Raw genomic sequence first — 21,554 nt, 5'->3', positions numbered from 1 at the left:
AATTCTGGCTGCCAATGGCGCATCCAGATTCAGAATCCTGATAGGGTTAAGAGCTACTGCTTCACGGGATCTCGTTTCGGCGGCACCGAAACTATTCCTTTCGCCTCCTTCGTCCGCCATTGTATAGCCTTACAGAGGTTATACAGCACCTCTAGCGTTGGCATCGGCACAGCGTCTTGTCCTCTCGCAATGGCTCCCAATCGGATTCTCAAACTCGATGAAATTGCCCTATACACTCCCGTCAACACTCTCAACCAGCCCAACCCAACTCCACTCAACCAACAGCAATCCCGGCCAGCCCCAAAGAAAAAAGAGGCCAACCCACCTTCCGCACATCCGCAAGCATACCCGGACACAAATAAATCTCCAACGGATCAACCCCAATCGTCCTCTCCACAACCCCCTCCCCCAGCCAGACGCCCTTCTTCCTCCCCGCAACCGCAACAATCTCCTCCATCGCCAGCCGCACCAGCCCCTCCACACACCCCGCCGCCAACCGCACCCCGCCCGTATCCAGCCCCGTCACCGCACAGATCGGGCCCAGACACGCACTGCACACCAGCCTCCTCCACCTCCCCGCCGCCACGTCGCGCGAGAACGCGCGCACCGTCTTCCCGCCAGCAGCGCACAGCGCCACGAACTCCCGCGCGACCGCGTCTTCGCGCGAGGCCGGGAGGGCGGGGTTGCGGAACGCGCCGATCGGCAGCCTGTCCGCGTCGTCCTGGACGATGGTGCCCGGGGCGGGCTTGGCGGAGCCGGTGAGCGAGACGCTGCTGGGCGGCGGGGTGAAGAGGAAGGCGGCGCGGAAGGGGCGGTCGATGTTGAGGCCGTTTTGGGGGAGGAGGAGCGTGGTGTGGGAGGGGTGAGGGCGGGGGGGAGGAGGGAGGGGAGGTATGGCGGGATGTTGGGTGTGTTTTTGGTGGTGAGCACGGTGTCGTCGTAGGGTGGGAGGGCTTCAGTCGCGACGTTGGGATGGAGGCGCGGACTGGGGTGGGTGGTCAGATGGTGGGTGGGCTGGGAGAGAGGGATGGAGGGAGGGGTGGTGCTGGGTAGGGAGGAGCGGGCGCGAACCGTGGCTTGGCTTCTAGCCTTTCAGCACGCCGTGGTCGCATGAGGTGATGCTGTAGCTGGACGAGTTGACGGCGGCGAAGTTCGAACGCTGTACGACTGTTATGGTTGCGAGCCCGCCAACTTCGAGGTTGAGCGCTGCGATGGCGCCGACTGCGCCGCTGCCGATGATGAGGACATTCTCCTTGCGATTGTCAGCTATGAGCGAGGAATTGAGGGGGATTGAGGGGATTGGAGAGGTTGACGGGCTTACATGTACTCGAGAGCTCTGGTGTTGATAGGGCGCATGTCGTATATCTAAGTGGGGGTTTGAGAGATGTAAAAAGTTGACTCGATGCGATCCTAGAATTCATGTCGTATATCTAAGTGGGGGTTTGAGAGATGTAAAAAGTTGACTCGATGCGATCCTAGAATTCATGTCGTATATCTAAGTGGGGGTTTGAGAGATGTAAAAAGTTGACTCGATGCGATCCTAGAATTAGCTACCCCTCCAACCGCAAGGGTCTTCCTGTCTCTTCTCGTGAGCATAACGCGCAGGGTTAACCTTTTTCCAACGTCCAACGAACGTGCAATGCAAGTATCGCACATTTCAGATTCCAAGAGCATAGAAAGTAATTCATAAGCCAGCCACGACCTTGGGTCGGCTGGAGGAGAAACTAGTCTCTAGATACAGTGGTGCAGTGGATCGTCAACGCCATTAAGCAGAAGAAGTTTACCAACTGGAGTAGTATATCCGAGCGTGCAAGACATGACAACCAAAACTGCTAACCATCCAATCGTCGTAATGCACGTTCCATCGTAATGAAGAGAAAGGAAAAGTACAAGAGAACTGTGTCGTCGAAGAAGAAAAAAACGAGGCCACCAAATGCCAGACGCCGAAAGCTTGAGGGACAAAATGTGAAGGCTATATGTTCCTTATTTAGCCACCTCGACAAGCAGACCAAAGACGAGCGCACCTGAAAAGGTCTGGCGACATTAAAAGAAAAATGGTAATGTCCGCCCGACCCATAAAATGCCTTTGCCAAACACCGTCTTGCCTGTTCGCCGCCAATCCATTATCCTCTCTCCCTCACTCCTGCATTAAAAGAAGAGTGAAAGAGGACATGAAAAACATCATCCATCGCTGTCGTAAATCCGTCAAAATATGTAATAAAGCCTCCCTCGGAACAAGAAATGCAATACAGAAAGAAATTTAGAAGCATGTTGAGAAGGGATGTAAAACATGAGAAGATGTAAATGTATGAAATTGGAGGTGTGACATCCACAGAGACCAGCGCTTTTGAGCAAATAAGGGCCAAAGGCCAAATCCAAGATTTTGTGTTGAAAAGTTGAGAACATGCAAGATGCTGCAGTAAATGCTCGCTGGTGGCCGATGCAATTACAACGCCGAGAATGCAATCGAATGCTGCACATGTGCACCTACAGCACGGAAGAGAGCAGTGAGACGATTGGGGCAGAATTAGCTGAGTCTACATTCGATCTTTAGACAGGGAATCGGTCGGCATCTCCCCAAGCCGATCTTCGAAAGAAGCGGCAGCCTCGAATCCATGAGGAGTGAAGTTTCTTGGGAATGTGTTGCTAAAATGTACATTGGTGGAGCGCCCACCGAAGGGAGACCCCAGTCGGATGGTTGATTGCGCAGGCGGATGCAGCGTGTTTGTCTCAGATTGAAGCGTAGTGGTATCCATCTCTGGACTGCCCATCTGGTCGAACACAGCCGGAGGCGTGAAAAGAGACGAAAGACGACGAGCGCCTTCACCCATATCTCCCAAACTGAAACCACGACTGCGAACCCGACGATGGCTGCTCTCAGCAGGCGCACCAAAGAGCTCCTGAAGAAGATTCTGGCGCATCCCGGATCCATGCGAGCTACCTTCGTCTTCAAGATGGTGTTGGGCGCGTCGCTTAAACGAGCGGGGAAGTGGCATAGGCGAGTGAAGCTCTAACGGCGGATCCAATCTCGGTGCCAGTGAAGGCACGTTACCGGCCCGTGATGAAGGCCTAGTGCCCATACGGGGCATTTCAGGCACAGAATTGAATGGAGAACCAAGCATGCTACCAATCCCAAGACCAACGTGGAGTGATTGACTCTTCTGATGAGCCGAAGACCTTCCTAAAGGCTGGCCAAACCACTCATCGTTTCGAGCCCGCGGAGTATTGTCGCTCGTCAGTTGAGAGAGAGGATTGCCGTATTGCATTGTAGATGCCGTACTGGTTGAAAGCGAAATATTCATATCACGAGTTGAGAAGGTGGCGAGATGTTCGGAGAACGGAGAGGAAAGGCTTGCAGGTTGAGGTTCCACGCTTGATCGAGGAGAGGATGGGAAAGGGGATGGAGATCTGCAATGAAGAAGACGTTGATAGTGCGCAGACAATGATGGCTTCCGCTTGCACAGCTGTCGAAGTCTTCGTCGGGTAGCAGATTCGGAACGCGGCCATTTCGGGTATGGTTTACGCGCGTCGTTCGCTATAGGTGTGCTGCTCCCACTCTTTGCGGGCTTGATGGTGTCTGGGGACCCTGCTCGGAAGATGTGCTGAGGGAATTGACTGCTGTTGCAGGACGTACTAGCAACCCGCGGGCCTTTCCAAGTCTTCTTCGCATCCCGGACCACACGATGACACACTCCTAGAGGTGGTGCAGTACCAGGAAGCATCTTGAAAGGTGTTACAGTGGGATCCTGCAGATATCTCATATAGGCCATCCACAGGTGGTTATCCATGTCCTCAGTCCAGATGGTTTCCTTGCGCAAGTTGATCCTCTTACTGTGATGTTGCTGGTAAGCTTGGAGTGGCGAGGAATCGACGCGGTATTTCATGCCCGATGGAGGATAGATAAAAGGATCTGCGGCATCGCTCTCGGGGCTTGTGCAACTTCCACCATAGGAGGGGAATGACTCTAGGCTTCCTTGAGAGGAAGTAGAAGAGTCGGATATTCCTGAACAAGCGGACGATGGCCGGCTGATGCTCTCGCCTCGGCTAGCATTGTCCATATCTTCCCAGTCCTGAGCAGCTCCGCAGGTGTCTTCAATCCTGGTCGAGATTTGCGCGACGGGTGTTTTTGGGGGAGACATAAGCCGAGCAAAAGATGGAGTAGGCGCAAGAAAGCCCTCTACCGGTGAAGGAGTCGGTTCCGGCAAAGCTATGGATTCATCTGTAGAGATCTCTGGTGCTTCAATGGTGGGTATGGGGTCGTCCTGGGAAGGCTGTTGGCGGATCGAGGGTATATCATAGGTCGGAATGCCAGCGCGACGCCGCCGCACACGATATATTTGTCGAGGAGGCTCCGGAGGCTGTAGGATCTCGGCGCGCTCTTCTGGTTCTGGTGTCCTTGGTGGCTGACCATCGGTGTAGTGAAAAGTGAAGTTTCGCGGGAGTGTAATGGAGAGGTGGGGTCGAATAGGCGGCATCATTCTGGTATCGGCTGGAAGATGCTCTAGCAGCAAGGAACAGTATTTGCGCAATTGTATCCAACACCTTGGGCGCAAGAGAACAGCAACCCAAACCCAAAACGAAGACTCCTGCAAGGAGACGTGGGAAAAATCGAGCGCAATAAGGCTTTCAGCGCATTTGTCGAGAAGGAACAAGCTGGCCTGCAGATTTAATTTCAGCCAAAGGCTAGGGTAATGGTTGCGTCCTGCGTGTCGGGTCCAAACAGCGGGTGTTCTCTGCTCTGCACGGCAAACGCGACGTGCGGACGGTCGCACGAACGGTCGCACGAACAACAAAGGAAATTCGATTAAGGTGTGTTTGTGAGGGAGTGTCGCAGGACACTCAATTCAAGGGCTGGGGTTGCGGATGGGGACTGTAGAAGATGTCCAAGGAAGCAAAAGAATCTCAAACGAAGGTCGTGAAGCGCAGAGCTGCCAAGCTTGCGCATTCAAAATGGGTCAACCAAAAGTCGGGGAAGGTCCGCTAAAGCTATTGCAGGCGCCCAAAAGGGTCATGCCGGAAGGGAGTAAACTGGGGGAGTCGAAATTGCGGTGGTTGGGAAAAGTTGGGTGAAGCGGCAAAGCGGCTGAGAAGCGAGTACTCGCAGGTCAGTCGAAGCACGAGTCCATGGGGCAGGCGACGTGACGGGGAGAGTGAAGAGGGTGGTGATGGCGAAGATGGCGAAGATGGGGGAATGCCGGGGGAATGGGCAGGGTGTACCGAAGCAAAGAGGTGAGGAGTCGTGACAACGTCGCTGGTATTATTCAGGGCATGGCTACAGAGAAGCGGAAGTAGCCTGGGCGAAGTCGTGGGGAGGGTTGAAGTAGAAGATGAAAGTCGGCGCGGGAGGTGCAGGCGCCGTGGGCGGGTGATGGCCAAAACGGCGCTAACTGGGCAGCCAAGGCAGACGATGTGCGGACTCGGCGCTGGGCCACGGGGTTTTTTTTCCAGCACAAGAGCGCGCAATATTCAGCGAGTGGGATAGGCTGGACCCAGACGACTTTCCAAACACTTTCCCCAGATGCCCAATTAGCCTGCGAGCCCCCGTGAGGGGAAAGAGGGGCGCTGCGCCGACATCTGCCCCATCCGCAAGCCCCCCCAAGCACTCGACGCGACTGGGACGCGTGCCTTTCGCGTCGGGCTGCGGTGTGCCTTCGTACCCTCGGCCCCGTCACTAACTATCACCACTGGCCCTGCCGCGACCCTGCCGTGACCCTCCCAAACCCACGAATTGTGTGTGCTCAGGCCGAACTCAGCCCCTGCGCATGCGGGAACACTTGTCAATGTCGCGCTACGCTCGCTCGTTCTCAGCAGACACCCTTGCCCTCGCATGCATCGGAAAAGTGCCAACGGTCGTGGTCCTGTCCCCCCCAGCTGCTGCTCAACTGGACACCCGCTGTCCGTTTCCGTGGCCCTGCGCGCTTTTCCCCACTTGGAGCCAGCTCGCCGCATGTATCCCATGGGCCCAGAAACACGCCTCGTCTCGCGGGTGCATAAGTAACAGACGTATCGGCACTTGGCCCAGCGCTGAGAGTCCCAGTTTGGCTCGACTGAATGAACGAACTCGCGACAGGCGTGGGTTGAGACACCTTTAGCCTCTCGATTCGCTCTATCCCAACTGCAACCATTTTGATAGCTGTGGATCACGTCAATGCTCTTCTCCAGCTTCACCACTGTCCTGCCTATCCTGCCGACCGACGTGCTTCGAGGCCTCTGCCATCACTTGCTTACGCTGCAGCCAGCCTCCATGTCATTGATGGTCGATCTATCAACGAGCAATTTCCTGACCCTGCTCGCCATCATCCCGCAAAAATCGTCATCCTTTACCACCAATGAACAGATGCCTCCAAAAAGAGACACGTCCTGATTCGCTGTCTTGCTTCTTCACGAGAAACATTGATTTCTTTTATACCCGGTCTCACCACGGGCCTCGTTCGGGCCCGCTGAGCTGTTAGACGGCCCGACACTATCAAGACCGTCTTAGCGTTCACAACGCTTGGAACTGCCGTTGGAGACGGAAACCTGGATGACGTTGGCTTCTGCATTGATTTCAACTGACTGGGAGCTCATTGACTCTTGTAATCCTCAGACGTGATGTCCAAAAGGGAAACCGGTTGGCTGATAATACCTTCAATCTTCAGTGCGTAGAGCTTAGAGTCAGGTTGGATAGCATTGTGCCCCGCGCTTCGAACAGGGTGGATAAAGTCTCTTCATTCCTAAGCATGGCTTATGCAGATTTATCTTTGGGATGTGTTCTGTGTAACCGGCGATGGCTCCACAGCGAACACCCGTGCCGTCCATGTCAGTCAGCTGAGCGCCCATTATTCGTACCTGCTCATTTCCGTAGACTCGCAGCAAGATGTCTCTTCCACATCGCCATGCCCTCCTTGCCATATCGTCTTTCCACCAATTTCAACCTGCAACCCTGTTCCTAAGATGAATAGTTGTCAACGAAGCAATCCTTAATCTCAGCTCTCCAGCATGGGAAGGCTTTGTTAGTATCGTCATTGCTATCCGACAACTCATTCTGAGCCAACGCAGACACTTAGATACCTTCTAACTTCTGTGACACAGTCCTCGACTCGACTCGAATATCGAACTAGAGTGCCGAGAATGTTCAGCACTCGAGAAGCGATGAACGTCCGAGCTATAGGTCGCTGGCAACAGTCCGAAGACCATTCAACAAGATAAAAACTCTGACGACGCGCAAGATACGCTTTTAATCTTTCAGGAAGTGAGATTTTATAAATCAGACAACCGTTCTGTTTTTGTGGTGTCCCTAAAGGTGTAGGTTAATTCACTCTCTATCTCGAAAGGCATTCGAACGATAGTGGTGAGAAGCTCTTCGCTGACATTTGCAAACAGTTCACTAATGAATGTAGACTTTTCATGATGCAACTTAGGGAAGACCATAGCCAGACAGATCATTTACAGACGCTCAAATAACCCTATGGTGAGGACAAGAATTAATCGATCCTACCAAGAGAACACGAGTCACGATCTTGAACACCAAACTACAAAGACGGGTTTGACGGATTTGAATAGTTTCTTAGCTAGATTCATGCCGACTATGCTCCCATACCATCTTACAGCTAGAGGAGGAGCTCTGGGTGGCACATTTTCTCTTTTGATGGTAGAGTTGAACGTTGAAGTGGATGGTTATATTCTGATCACAACGTCTATCTTGCATCGATAGCAACCAAAAATATGACTCTATACTTCACTTTCACAAGTCGCAAATACAACGTTAATCTCTACCTATTCTCTCGCTAACGCGATTCATGTCATAAGCCTAATACTAAGATCTTATACTAAAACATAGAAAAGCTTGTAGCCCAGTCACCAAGTCCCTCTCCGCATAAAACAACATTCAATTTCTTAGTCATATGCCCTCCAGCCCGCGATTCATCAATTCCCTCACGTCTTTCTCTCATCTGATCAAATCTACAGCACCGCACGGTCATCAGGTCTCGGAATTCCCCCACCCTACTGACCCACCACGATGGCTAGAGGCGGCATCTTTCACGATGCCCGAGTTATTGTCCTCGTGCAGCGGTTCCACGGGGCAGTAATTCACGGTGAGTGGCTCTATACATGTCCTCAATCTCTTGCCTTCGAGGATCTGCACAACCACAACAACCAGCCACTTACCAGGTACGGAAATTATGCTTATACAACACAACTAAACACCATCTATATCGCGCAAAACTACGTTAAACACGCCAAGACGAGATACCCACCCCATACCACCACCCTCAAACCCCCCACCCAAACCCCCCTCCCCACCAACCCGAACCGACCACGCCTTCTCCCTCGCAACCAACCTATCGTCTCCCCGCCCAGCGCTCCTCACACAACCACCCACGAACACCCACGAGCACCCTCGGATCCCTCAGATCTCAGGTCTCAGATCCCCCAGATCCCAGACCCCGAGCCCAAAGGCCCACAAGTGCCGCAACCACCGCACGACCTTCGCCCGCGCCCACACCCGCGACCGCATCACCCTCTGCCCCACAGCCCTCGAGCCGCTCCTCCGCCGTGCGGCACAGTTCCCGTACGCTTCCGCGCTCCCGCCAGCGCGGCCGCGGGCCACGATGTCGTGCTGAGTGCTGACTGCCCCGGAAGCCCGCTGTCCGGAGTGTGCGCTGCGGGACGGCGCCGTGACGGGGGCCGAAGACTTCGGTCTGGAGAAGAGCGCGCGGCGGGGGGAGGGGGCGAGGGAGGAGCGGTGCAGGGGAGCAGCATGGGATGGCGGTGCAAGGATCCGGGGGTGTCGAGTTACTTTGGGCCGATTGCCAGGGCGAATTGGGCGCTGGGGAGGGTGCGAGGGGAGGTGGTGCAGGAGGTGCAAGAGGAGGTGGTGGCAGCTCCTGCGGCGAGGGAGGTCGATGGCGTGAAGGAGCCCGCGATGGCAGGCCGGCCGGGTCAATGTCTGGAGGAGCCTGTGCCTGGAGTTGATGCCGTGGTGGGCGCGACGGTGGCTCGGGAGCGAGGCGGCATGAAGGGCCTGCGGATATGGCTGGATGGGCGGGGCACGGGAGGAGATGCTGTGAAGAAGGGTTCCAGGACGACGCGCGGCGCCGCCGCGGTGCTGTATACGAGTAGTTTGGGATTACTTGTTACGGCGCAGTGACCGTTTGGTCGGAAGGCTGGCCAAGAGTATGGAGACGGTGGATCCTTTCAAAGAGGCGTAAGTGGATAAGAAGCTGGACAATAAGAATATTCAAATGCCGAAGCCGTTCATGATGGCTAGCTCGGGCTGTGCCAAGCGCGAGCGAGATCGGAGTATGCTGTCGAAGCTCTAGGTCAGCGGCATGGCGTGGCTGCATTGTGAGAGGAGGCTCGGAAGCCGTGTTGATCTCCCGTTAGTTTGCCTGGACTGCATTCTGCATTCGTGTCCTAAATCGCGCAAACAAGATATTGTTACATGTTGTGGGGGTGGCTGTCCGGATTTCTCATCTCTCACTTCTATAGGTTATGCACGTTGGTTTTCCTGCTCTTTGCCATGGCGATAGCGTTGGGCAGAATCTTGTTTTTCACTGCTGGATCGGTGTATACTTTTTCTGGGGCGGACTCTAGGAGTGGATTAATGTACGAGTTCTTTTGGGCTCTCTTCCTGCATCATGCACTACCAGATCTTGTTGGGTAGAGATCTAGTAGAACTAATGCAGGTCTACCAAATACGAAGTTAGCTTACCCTCAATATCAAAATTGAATGGCCGGATAGTTGAAGCTTTTTTAGTCTGTCTTTTTCAATTGGCCTCCTAAATATTTTTTAAGAGTGGGTCGTCATCACTTTACCTACTTCAACGCGGAAAGCCTGGCTAGCTCTTTGGTTTGTCCAACCTCTGCCCTGACGACAAATCCCAAGGCTTACACCAACTCTTCAGCGACCAGTGTGATGATCTGATCGAGATGCACATTCATTTTCCAAACTTTCTCCCCGCAGATCTGTCAAGAGCCACCTGCTACCAGTGGTATTACGAGCTGAAGGCATTCAGGCATAGTGGTCAATCGCATTCTCAAACGACATCATGATAATGAGCAGTTGTAATGACAGGCGGACATAATTCATGCTTATGCAGGCAGCTGGCGAGGAATCGTGCTCATATTTCGGACGCGGTTGTCATGGCAATTAACTCCCTTCTTCAACGTGGTCATGAATGATTGATTGTAGTATTTCTAGTTCAAGAGGTATCCAACATGTTGCTAGACTACGTTCTTCGTATTAGCTGGGGTTCTCTATGGTGGAATGTTCTTACGACCGCTGGCGTATTACGCCATTAGATATCGCTAGGGTAGGCTGCGCGTCGTGGCCAGTCCTCTGCAGCGCTATACCGCAAGAGAGTACGCGGAGCTGCGGTGATGTCCCTGTTCATCGTGGCTCGACGCGTCTGTTGGTTTTCAAATGTTTAGCAGTGTTGGCGAGGGCGTCCGTGAGCGTCCGTGGGTGTCTTGGCTCGCCTCCACCAATCTCCTCGGCCCCTCAGGTCTCGCTACCCGAACCTCCCCCGCTGCGAAACGCATTTCAATAGAGCCGCCGACGGCGATCACTGGTGGTAGACTATTCAGGAGGCTCTCTCGTGCGACCGGCCTGAGCTCCTTCAAACGAGCTCCCGGGCCAGCCACGACATTCGGAGCGCAGAGGACGATGCTGTAAATAATGAAGGCATGCCAAGCCCTCCCCATCATTTGGTAGCCCACCAGATATTTGGTTCTGAGTTTTAAAGAGTCTTTCGTTAAGTCCTGCCGTCCTTCTTTCTCAACTTCCACATTCTCTTCGCTTCGTCGTTCCTGGAGAATCGATTACGGTCGGTCCTTACTTTTTAGTGTATACTTTTTCTTCTCTTCTCTACACTTCCTTGAGCCATTACGAATCCTCTTTGGAATTGATTGAATCACGTCAACGAGAATGAAGCAGTAAATCCTTCTCTCGCTCCCTTTGTTGCTGAGCGCAGCCTACGCTAGGCCGTCGACGCCTTTGGAAGGCCTCATCAAGCGAGAGGTGCTCAGGAGCACTCTCACAGCCAGTTCATCGCAACGGTGAACACGAATCTGAAAACAAACAACCCAGACAACATTGTAGATGCTGTCTTTGGCTTTTGGGTAACGCCGCTGCCTCGCAAGGCCAGGGTGATATCACCGACACTGGTAAGTTCTTCCTGTAGCAATGCTCGTTTATATAGCTTGTAGACTAACGGGATACTTTCTCCACAGATTGCTTACAACAAACAACAGCCGATCAAGCCCTCACCAACACGAAGCGGCTGGTGACGTGGCAGGCATGACTGCAGCTCTCATCTACCGCGCTTTGGAGCGCAACACCAGCAAAGTTGGCCTAGCCAGCGTGGCCTGCGCCTCCATCAAGGCCGTCAATCCCGAGATTGTCGCTATCCAGCAACATCAGGACCCGGCCTCCTCTGGATCCGTCGCCACCAACAAGGCCATTGTCCTTGAATTGGCCAAATAAATCGCCTCCGTTAGCGATGATCCTCAAGACGCTCTCAAATCTGGTACCTTCGCACCTGGCAACCTCGACGACAACACCGGAGCCGGCAACACCTGCGACGTCCAAGACGACACCGATGGTTGCATCTTCACGCAGAATCTGCTCATAGAGGACGCCTCAGCCGACGAAATCAACGCCGCCGTCGCCGGTATCGCTGCCGCCACCTCAGCCGCAGCAAACAGCACCGCCAGTGCTTGCCTGGCCTCCGCAGTTTCCAACGACACTGCTGCCGCTACGCCCGCAGCCGCCGTAGGAGCTTCAAATCCCGACCTCGGCTCCTGCTCCGATCCCACCATCATCTTCGGCGCGGGCTTCGACGGCCGCAAGGAGGACAGCTTCGAGCCGGCCGACACGGCGACGTTCACGCACGGCTCTACACTCAATATCAAGGTCATCACCGGCTTCATTATCAGCCAGCTGCAGGCCGGGTGCAAGGCCAGCACCAGGGCCATCAGTGCGGCGGAGTCGGCCGCGACGGCGGCGAATACGCTGACGGGGCGGGCGGCTGCGGATGCGTGGGGTAGCGCTTTGGGTGTGTCGACTTGAATGTTCTAGCCTGCTACCAGCTGGTGGGCAGGGGAAAGTATATCCAGGAGAGGAGTGATGAAGGCAAGGAAACTAGTGGTAGATTATTCAGACCAGACAGTATTGTGAGAGACGCACTTATTGGGTTACGACGTGGAACGCTGGCTTCATCTAGGGAGGATTTTGTAAACCTACGTGCACTGGCTGTTTGGGTCTTGGGTAACGATACATGCCATATACTATGAAACAAAGGGAATGCTTTTTGCTCCTACATTTATTATTACTCTAGTATTCGTATGCTGAGTCCCTATGATTGAAGGGTCTTAGATGTAGCGCCTAGACTTGATGGAAAGTCTGACGAATTGCTGAAGTAGGCAGCAAGCTACTAAATTTCCGGGCATTGGATACAAGAAAATCGTTATCATGACACCTACCGTCCAACATCCAACATCCTAAACCTTTCCTCCAACACCTTGCTGCCCTTGTCCCTCGGCAGTATCCAAAAACGCCACCTTAACCACTTTGGCCGGCTGCAGCACGATGTCGCAGTGCATACCCGGATCCTCCCCGTCCATACGCGTCTCGATAGTGCCGAAGCGCTGGAAGAGTCGCACGACGGTGTACGCCATCTCGGTCAGCGCGAACTGTTGTCCGATGCAGATGCGGGGGCCACCGTTGAAGGGGATGTAGCTGGGTAATTCAGTCAACACCTCCGAGCCACAGTTACAGGTACCCTAAGCGCTGGGAAGTCTAATGAAAGAAGAGGGTATGCTAGAGGTAAGGGGGAGAAACACTTACGTCCAGCTCTTGGGTGTCCACCCGTCCCATCTCTCCGGCACAAACTGGTCAACAGGCGGGAAGCCGGACGTAACGGGCGGGTAGAGGTCCTCGCGGCGCTGCATGATGATCGTCGAGTAGCCGATCGGGGTGTCCTTCAAGATACCAATTGGCTCGTTACCATCAGGTCCACCACCGTGCGGCAGCGTCGTGTCGTGCAGGGCCAGGCGTACGTTGAAGGGGACGACGGGGTAGAGGCGTAGTGTTTCGTTGAGGATGTGCTGGGGTGTTGGTTAGCGATGTGCCCACAGTTCATACGGTGAGGGGGATGGCGAGAGGGACGGGCTTACCTGCAGGTACTTCATCGACTTAAGATCGTCGTAGGTTGGTAGTCTCTCCAGTCCTACATACTGTAGGATCTCTTGACGTAACTTCTGTACAATATGTGAGTGGATGGAGAGCTGGTACACCACCCAACTGAGAGTACAAGCTGTCGTGTCTCTGCCTGCAAGCAGGACTGCAACAAGCTGATCGCGCAACGCAACCCTATCCCTGGTGTACGCGGCAAGTGCGTGAAGAAAGGTGTACCCTGAGTCTCCTTTCGTCTTCTTCTCAAGTTCGTCGGGGGGTAGGCGTAGGGCGTCTTCAATATACGAGTTTACAAAGTCATCGATAACCTTAACGGAGTCGAAGAGGGCCTTGCGGGGTAGGACCCAATTTATAGGGCTATTATAGCCTCAGCATAGTTACCCTTCTGTAAGAATAGCGAAGAAGTGGAAAAGAAGAATAAGAGATCTACCCCATCCTTGCTATCAGACTCTGTACGCGCTGTGCTTTAGCAAAGGCGTGTGCAAACTCGGTTTGCGGATTTTCAAGACTGTCTACGCTTCGGCCAAGCAGGAAATCCGTTGCAGCGTCAAGGGTGTACCTAAGGGTGTATCATTTTAAAAAACTTCAGCCATATGCAACCATAGACAAAAATACCTGAAAAACAAATCCGCGATATCCACAACCTCTCCTTTCCCCCCTAGTTTGGTAACTAATACATTAAAATGTTTCTCGAAGATATCCAAATCACTCAATCGATTCTTAATGAACTGAGGTCGAATTAATTGGCGCGAATTGTGCCATCTATCTCCATCGGTGGTGAAGATGCCTGTATAATCATTAGCATCATGTTTGGGTCCCTTCATACCATCCTAAAACTCTTCCTCCAATCTATCAGCCTCCCATCCCCACTATCACCCCTCTTCCGACATCATCACCACCCTTCCGACATCATCGCCACCCTTCCAACATCATCACCACCCTAGCATCGCCATCATCACCAACTCCCGATCATGAATTTCCAAGCTCATTCATCCTATGCCCACAACCCTCCTTTCTCTCACCTCCCCTCCAACCCAATCCTTTCGGACCACCCTCAAAAAGAAAGACTGCACTCACTATCCCCCAAAAAATCATGCCAATCCCTATTAAAATTGGCGCCCTTCCCATAATCTTTAAACTGCGTCGCCAACAAGGCCTTAATATTCTCCGGATCGGCCGTAAACACGAGCCTCGCGGCGCCCTTGCCGGCCTCGACAGTCCACGGGTTCGCCGGGTTGCCGTACTGGGTGAAGACGCCGAGCCAGAACTCGTAGTTGCGGTCAGCGAGCGCGCTCGTGATGGCACCGTACAGCATGTCCAGCCCCAGCGGCATATAAGTCCGGCGGACGGGCGCGCGGGCGCCCAGACGCCGGATGCGGCGCGATTCGAGCGTGTTGCGGATGAGCCCGCGGAGGAGATATACGGCGAAGAGGGAGAGGAGCGTGTTGGTTACTGTTAGGTTGGAGAGGATGAGCTCGAGCATCTTGGTAGTGGTGGGAGCTAAGTCTATAAGGATGGAGTGATGCTATTTAGTTAGATGTAAGTATACAGCTATCTGGGAGCGCAGCTCCGTAGAATCCTTGAACAGCGTTGCTGTAGTAAGACGGTTTACGAAGTAGTAGGCATAAAGACGGCCCGTCAGACGGGAAGCAAGGCCTGAGAGGATAAAAGGCCATATGGGCCTTGGGCGGCGTCGTGCAATTTCATGTGCATGGAGAGTAATATGACAGCCCTTCCGGGACTAGTGCTGTGGACTATGTTCGCAAGAACTGCTCGTTGGATGTTAGTCGGTGCCATCCCTTTGTGTGGCAACCATTTCAAGGACTTTTCGTATATGCACGCCTCATAAGCCAATCCAGAGGCTTTATACCGTATAGAGCTTGGTGTTAAGCCTCTGGTCAGTGCGATTTCTCGGCAGCAAGGTGCTGGCGCCTCATTGACGCTTAAATATCGAATAACCGCTAGTTGAACCGTTCAACCACTTGTAGCACTTAATATACCTCATTTAACGTATATAGTACGTCCTCCCTTATAACCTTGAGCTGATCCTTTACCGGCTTATCCTTATTGACGTTAAGGGCGCGTATAAAGCGGATAGGTGGCAGTTCAGGGGAGGACTCTAATGGAGGATTTTTCTATATAATTAGCAGCTGGTTGATGTAGGAAGGGCAGAAACCTATAGTCATGATGTCATATATTACGACCTTTTGCCCAACTTCTTTAAGTATATATATAGTTAGGTGTTTTTAGTGGTGGCCTTGTGCAGTATTTCATCGGCATCGCAATATTGACGCGTTTTGGTGAGGCAGGAGCGCCCAAAGCGCCGAATACGAGAAGTCTCTTCTGCCACACAAAGGGATTAGGTCGGCTGCTCGTTTGTAGTTGGTGCATTAATCTGCGATGCATCCTCCGAAAGGATGTGGGGACGTGGGGGACCAAAATGAGCGGTGCGTCCGAGCGCCATCAAAATCCTGTGAGGCGTAGTAGTTTCCGTCAAGAGGGTAACGAATGAGCATTAGTGCTTTGCAAGTAAAATACATGGTTGTACTCACAGAAATTAACTACCTGGATATATGACACCTTTTGCTGCATTTATTGACATTCATGCCTGTGGCCACGATCTCTTTCGAAGGAAGCGCAAGGCATATTGATTGGACACATGGCATACCACATACTACGACTTCGCATGTGGACAGAGGATCAGTAGCACATGCTCGAAAGCGGTAATCTTAACACTATCTTATGACGATTTTGATGCATTCAGGAAGCGTGGTTTTAGTACAAACCTGTCACCTCCTATTACTTCCCGTATAGTAACCTATACGACGCGCGCTACGACTATATTGGGCTACTTATCTAAGTTGCCGTATAAGCCTTTCTTATACTTAACCTGTACGGCGCTAAAGCTGTCGTGGCGATTATAAGGGGCGAAAAAGTGTGGTGCCGCGCATTGTAGCGCAGTAGCGCACGGTTTGACGCGTAGGACTCGTTCATGCACGACGCGCTAACCTACTAGGAGGTGTAGGCGCTGTTTGCGTTTAAGGCGCTCGTAAACTCCGTCTTTGGATTCGCAGTATCGTGCAATTTATTCGTGTTTGTGGCGGTACTGCCGCTAGGGGCGCTAGCGCTGCTAGTAGGGGTCTTAGCGGGGTAGGTAGGTAGCGAGGTGGCGGCCGGACGTAGCCGGTAGCGTTTGGGGAGTTAGGGCGATTATGGAGGTTAGTAAGTAGTTAGGGTAGGGAGGTAGAGGGGCGCTTATTTTAGGGCGATTTAGGTATTGTATAGGATGTAGGCGACAGAGATAGGGAGTTAGTAAGGAGGGCGGGAATAGCGGGGAGGAGGTTAGATAAAGTAAAGGTTAGGGAGAGCTATGTAGGACTTAGGGCTAATTTAGTAGTTAAACATGCGGATCGTTAGTACCCCCCAACGAAAATTTTGACCCGACTTTATAGTTAATAAGCCGATTAATTAATACAAAGCTTTAATTTAGAGCCTTATTGTATAGAGCTTAATTAACATATACTAGTAGGTATAGATTTATTTCGTAAATCTTATACCTCCGTCATGCTTTGCAGTAGGGGGTAAGCTTTAGGTAGAGCCTTATGTAGAGCTTTAATAGAGCCTTATGTAGAGCTTTGGTAGAGCCTTGTGCAGGGCTTTAGTAGAGCCTTATGTAGAGCTTTGGTAGAGCCTTATACGGAGCTTTGTATAGAGCCTTGCGCAGAGCCATATACAGACGTACAGACGTGCAGCCGTTTATTCTGGCGATTAATTGCAGAGATATTTATAGAGATAATTGTATAGGCAATTATATAGGCGTTTAATTAATTATTTATATAGGCGTTTGTATAGGCAATTAATTAATTAATTAATTATATGGACGTTTATAGAGCTGTGCGTAAAGCCGTACATAGAGCTATTTATAGAGCCGTTTGTAGAAACGTTTATACAGGCGTTTAGTTAATTAATTAATTAATTATATAGGCGTTTATATAGGCAATTAATTAATTAATTAACTAATTATATAGGCGTTCGTAGAGCCGTTTGTAGAGCTATTCGTGTAGACGATTATAGAGCCTTCCTAGTATATCAGTGCTGCGTGTTAGTAGAGCTTTAGAGCTCCGTATTAAGCTTTAAGTAGAGCTTTAAGTAGAGCTTCGAGTAGAGCTTCGAGTAAAGCTTTAAGCTCAAGGGGGAGACCCCCTTAGACCCCCCCTGCGCACTACGTGCTCCATTTACTGCATAGACAGAGCTCTTGCAGAGGCTTTAGTAGAGCGTTTGGTAGAGCTTTTGCAGAGCTTCGTGTAGAGCTTCGTGTAAAGCTTCGTATAGATCTTCTATAGAGCTACATGCAGGCGTGCAGACGTTCGTACGGGCGATCAATTGTAGAGACGTTTATAGAGACGATCGTATAGGCAATTGTATAGACATTTGATTAATTAATCATATGGACGTTTAATTGATCGTTTATATGGGCGTTTATACGGGCGTTTGTACGGGCGATCGTGTAGACGTTTATAGAGCCGTTTGTAGAGCCGTTTGTAGAGACAATTATACGGCGATTAATCGTATGGGTGGTTATACGGCTGATTGCAGAACCTTCCTAGTATATTAGTGCTGCGAGTTAGTAGAGCTTTAGAGCTCTGTATAGGGCTTTAAGCAAAGCTTCGAGCAGAGCTTCGAGCAGAGCTTCGAGCAGAGCTTCAAGGGGGAGACCCCCTTGGACCCCCTGCGCACTACGTGCTCCATTAACCGCATGGGCAGAGCTCTTACAGAGGCTTTAGTAGAGACTTTAGTAGAGCTTTTAGTAGAGACTTTAGTAGAGCTTTTAGTAGAGCTTTTGCAGAGCTTTGTGTAGAGCTTTGTGTAGAGCTTTGTGCAGAGCTTTGTGTAGAGCTTCTATAGAGCCATGTGTAGGCGTGTAGGGAGCAGACGCTCGTACGGGTGATCAATTGTAGAGACGTTTGTAGAGACGATCGCATGGGCAGTTGTATGGACGTTCGTACGGGCGATCGTGTAGACGTTTGTAGAGCCGTTCGTAAAGCCGTTCGTAAAGCCGTTCGTAAAGCCGTTCGTGGAGCCGTTCGTGGAGCCGTTCGTAGAGCCGTTCGTAGAGACGATTGTACGGCGATTAACCGTATAGGCTGATTGCAGAACCTTCCTAGTATATTAGTGCTGCGTGTTAGTAGAGCTTTGGAGCTCNATATAGGCTTTAAGTAAAGCTTTAAGCAGAGCTTCGAGCAGAGCTTTAAGGGGGAGACCCTCTTGGACCCCACTGCGCACTATGCTCCATTCACTGAGTGGCCAGTACACTGGGTGGGCAGAGGTGCTGCAAAGCCTTTAGTAGAGCTTTTGCAGAGCTTTGTACNGAGCTTCGTGCAGAGCTTTTNNAGGGCTTTNGTAGAGCTNAGTNCAGAGCTTTTGCAGAGCTTTGGTAGAACTCAATATTTTTNATGTTCNTNACGTGGATTCTGCCCTAACTTACCGCGCGCGCTTTTTTTCTAACNAATTAGAAGTCTACTTTCCAACCAATCAGAAGCTAGCTTGGCGGGGTTTGAATTCCAGGACCCCCAACCCGAAAATATAGACCACTCGTACCTCGGGTCAAAATAATATAGAAAGGGAAAAGGTACTAGAGAAAAGGGGAGGGTAGCGCGGGTTAAAGGTAGGAAGAAGAGGAGACTAAGTAAAGAGTATTAGGGTTAGTGATTAGGCTAGTTTACAATTAGGCTAGTTTATACCGTTAGAGTTTAAGAAGGATATTTAATAAGTTAAGAATACCCCTTTTGGATTAACCAGAGCACTAAGAGTATAAGGTAGGCCTAAAGCTGCTTAGTCTTATCGCTTAAGCCCTCTCTTAAAGTTTTCTATTAATTCCTATTGTTTAAAGTTATAGTTAAATACATTATTTCCTTATAACCCTATATATATTTTTTTTTAATTTTACCATGTTCTTTATTGAAATCTTTTAAATAGGTGGCAAATATCGCCCCTAAGCCTATTAAGTTCTATGTAGACTAATTCCACCCCGAGGTCGGTTATTAAGAAAAGCTATAATATCTTGCCTCTGCCAAGTGGGGTAGAACTAAATATACTCAACTAACCTGCATTAGAGTGATGTACTCGCAATACCAATCATTAAATTCGCAGAAACCAAGTTTATAGAATCTTCAAGATTTACAAAGACATGCTTCCCAGTCTTCAACTGCGCGTTGGCCATACAGATTGACAAGTCATGCCATGTGCGACTCTTAATATCTGATTCCATGATTTTAATTGGCCGGCCAAAATCAGATGTTGGCAAATCATCAACGATGTTCGCCACGAGACTGCGCCATGTAATCTTCAGTCGTACTGCGAAAACTTCCCTCGTATTCCTATTCCGATATATAATTGCATAACCGTGATCGGACTCTGAAATTGTAAATATCTTCCTTCCGCTGGTTTTATCAGTCCACAGGTCCCAAGAACAGAGAGTAATTTCAAACCCGGATTGCGTAAGATTTTCATCATTTAGGCGAATGATGAGGCTCCCTCTATCTGTTAATGCACCCTGCGGCACAGGTGAAAAATCAATGCGAGGCCTAGATATGTATACATCATCTAGTGACCACGCACTCATACGGATTTGAGAAATTGGTATCTCCTCTGGAACCAGAGAAACTCGAAGATATTGTCCCGATTGAGATGACACCAAGCGTATGGCAGGTACGTTGCTACTACCTCGAATTTTACACGCCAGACATGCCTGGAATATGAGGTTGGTCGATTCGTTTTCCTCAATATGTCGGACTAGCAGCTGAACACGCATCCTATGGCTGGCCGCTGAATAAACTGAAGTTTTCCCGACGTCTAACAGGGGCAATGCCTGGAAGTCACTGGATTCATACGGCGTAGACACGATAGAACCCGAGTTTTCGAACTCATCAGGGGATTCAGCAAACAAACCCATAAGTCTTTTATCTTTCAAGCCTGCCAAAGCCCTGAAAAAATTCTATTAGCACAAATAGGGAGTAAAAGCTCGTAGCTGACATCTTACCCAGATTCCCATGCAAAAACGCTGTGATCGGGAAATGCATTAAATATCTCTTTCTGCAACCTAAAAAATGCTGCCTTCAGCCCTTCGCCGTATATTGTCGGCATATTTACGCCGAATAAGCCCATGAGAGAATATGCTCGGTCCTCTGACCTGGTGGTCTGCCGCCCTGCCGCCCAGGAAAGTCTTGCAGAAACACTAAAAGATTGAAGCTCTTCTAGTTGGTGTTTTTGAAGTACAGGTTCGGCGATTCTAGTAATTTTGGAGATACGAGACGCCAATCTCGATCTAATGCCTAGCAATTTCCAGTGTTTGTCGTAGAACCAGACTTCCTTGGGCGCAATCAATTCCTGCAATGTCCATCCTCTACTGAACCATTGTGAGTCATTGAATCCACCCAACCTCCCTGTTGTAGGCCTTATCGTTTGGGGAGTGTTGAGGCCTTGAGCGACGTCGAAGAGGTAAGCTATGCATAGTCTCGCGTTTCGGTACCACGCGAACATTGAGTTGATTGATTCGGAGAGATCGGAGCTACTGTTCTGGTTTATACAGCATGTATCGATCCAAATATAGAAGATACCAAACTGCTCGGCTGCCTTGCAACAGTTTGCGACTTTTAAGAAGCCCTTCTTTTGTATAGCACGGCATAAATGCGGATAGGTCAACCCAGAACCGCTCTCATCTTGCCCGCTTTTCTGAAAATTTTGCAGATTGTCTGAGTTACCGGGTCTAGCAACCTCGAGCATATGTCCATCCTGGAACCCCTGCGGTTGACTATTTAGCTGGCATTGTAAGGCTTCAAATCGACGCTCTAAGTTCTGGAAACGCTGTTGTAATTCCCAAGCATCCACGCTGTAATCTCGCTCCTGGAGATCATCAAATGTTACTTCTTCTTCCTCCCACCTATGAGACAGAATAGCGTAGGGTGGGGTTTCTGTTACGTTCTGAAACGTTTCCAGCTTGAAGGTTCTACTATTCAACAAACGCATCGTCACATTGAACCGCGGATTCTAGTGGGATAATGCTTGGCAAGGGTGAAACGATTATAATAGAAACAGGAAATATCTTAATTCCCAACTGGGAGCTGCAAGATGCTAGAGCATTTACTCAAGGTAGATAAGACGAGTCACGCGCCTGAGGCCAAGGATTGATACGAAAGGTCGTGGCCTGCTTCAGGATGCCGAATTTCTTGGTGTTTTATCGCAAATATACCCACAACTCTGCGCTTAATATCACGGATTTGTTTATAGAAGTTATATTCGTAAAATACTACTATTGCAATATGTGGGGTAAATATGGCGTTAATTAAAAATTTTGAGATTACAGACTGACTGTTTCTCT

General features: G+C 50.7%; 5 protein-coding genes across 5 annotated transcripts; 1 reads left to right on the top strand and 4 right to left on the bottom strand.

Moving 5' to 3' along the window:
- Positions 1 to 53: 53 nt before the first annotated feature.
- K441DRAFT_690775 (uncharacterized protein) lies at positions 54 to 1,818 on the bottom strand (the record flags this gene model as incomplete). Its single annotated transcript, XM_067652416.1, has 5 exons — positions 54 to 183; positions 215 to 228; positions 326 to 953; positions 1,134 to 1,252; positions 1,789 to 1,818. The coding sequence occupies 5 exons, from the start codon at positions 1,816 to 1,818 to the stop codon at positions 54 to 56; spliced, it is 921 nt and encodes a 306-aa protein (XP_067497570.1).
- A 719-nt stretch (positions 1,819 to 2,537) lies between these two features.
- K441DRAFT_682099 (uncharacterized protein) lies at positions 2,538 to 4,478 on the bottom strand (the record flags this gene model as incomplete). The annotated part of the gene is made up of 1 exon (XM_067651542.1): positions 2,538 to 4,478. The coding sequence occupies one exon, from the start codon at positions 4,476 to 4,478 to the stop codon at positions 2,538 to 2,540; it is 1,941 nt and encodes a 646-aa protein (XP_067497569.1).
- A 3,521-nt stretch (positions 4,479 to 7,999) lies between these two features.
- On the top strand, positions 8,000 to 9,130 carry K441DRAFT_682097 (uncharacterized protein; the record flags this gene model as incomplete). Its single annotated transcript, XM_067651541.1, has 1 exon — positions 8,000 to 9,130. One exon carries the CDS (start codon positions 8,000 to 8,002, stop codon positions 9,128 to 9,130), a length of 1,131 nt encoding a protein of 376 aa, XP_067497568.1.
- Positions 9,131 to 12,483: 3,353 nt separating this feature from the next.
- Positions 12,484 to 15,049, bottom strand: K441DRAFT_621814 (cytochrome P450 alkane hydroxylase-like protein; the record flags this gene model as incomplete). Its single annotated transcript, XM_067645979.1, has 6 exons — positions 14,255 to 15,049; positions 13,793 to 13,964; positions 13,608 to 13,736; positions 13,159 to 13,534; positions 12,830 to 13,089; positions 12,484 to 12,721 (listed from the first exon to the last, which is right to left on the bottom strand). Exons 1-6 carry the CDS (start codon positions 14,658 to 14,660, stop codon positions 12,484 to 12,486), a joined length of 1,581 nt encoding a protein of 526 aa, XP_067497567.1. The 5' UTR covers positions 14,661 to 15,049.
- Positions 15,050 to 20,212: 5,163 nt separating this feature from the next.
- Positions 20,213 to 21,202, bottom strand: K441DRAFT_590992 (HET-domain-containing protein; the record flags this gene model as incomplete). Its single annotated transcript, XM_067644821.1, has 2 exons — positions 20,213 to 20,842; positions 21,065 to 21,202. The coding sequence occupies 2 exons, from the start codon at positions 21,200 to 21,202 to the stop codon at positions 20,213 to 20,215; spliced, it is 768 nt and encodes a 255-aa protein (XP_067497566.1).
- Positions 21,203 to 21,554: the final 352 nt, after the last annotated feature.

This window comes from Cenococcum geophilum (genome assembly GCF_001692895.1).
Source record: "Cenococcum geophilum 1.58 unplaced genomic scaffold K441scaffold_74, whole genome shotgun sequence".
Classification (NCBI taxonomy): domain Eukaryota; kingdom Fungi; phylum Ascomycota; class Dothideomycetes; order Gloniales; family Gloniaceae; genus Cenococcum; species Cenococcum geophilum.
This window is presented reverse-complemented; position numbering and strand designations above follow the sequence as displayed.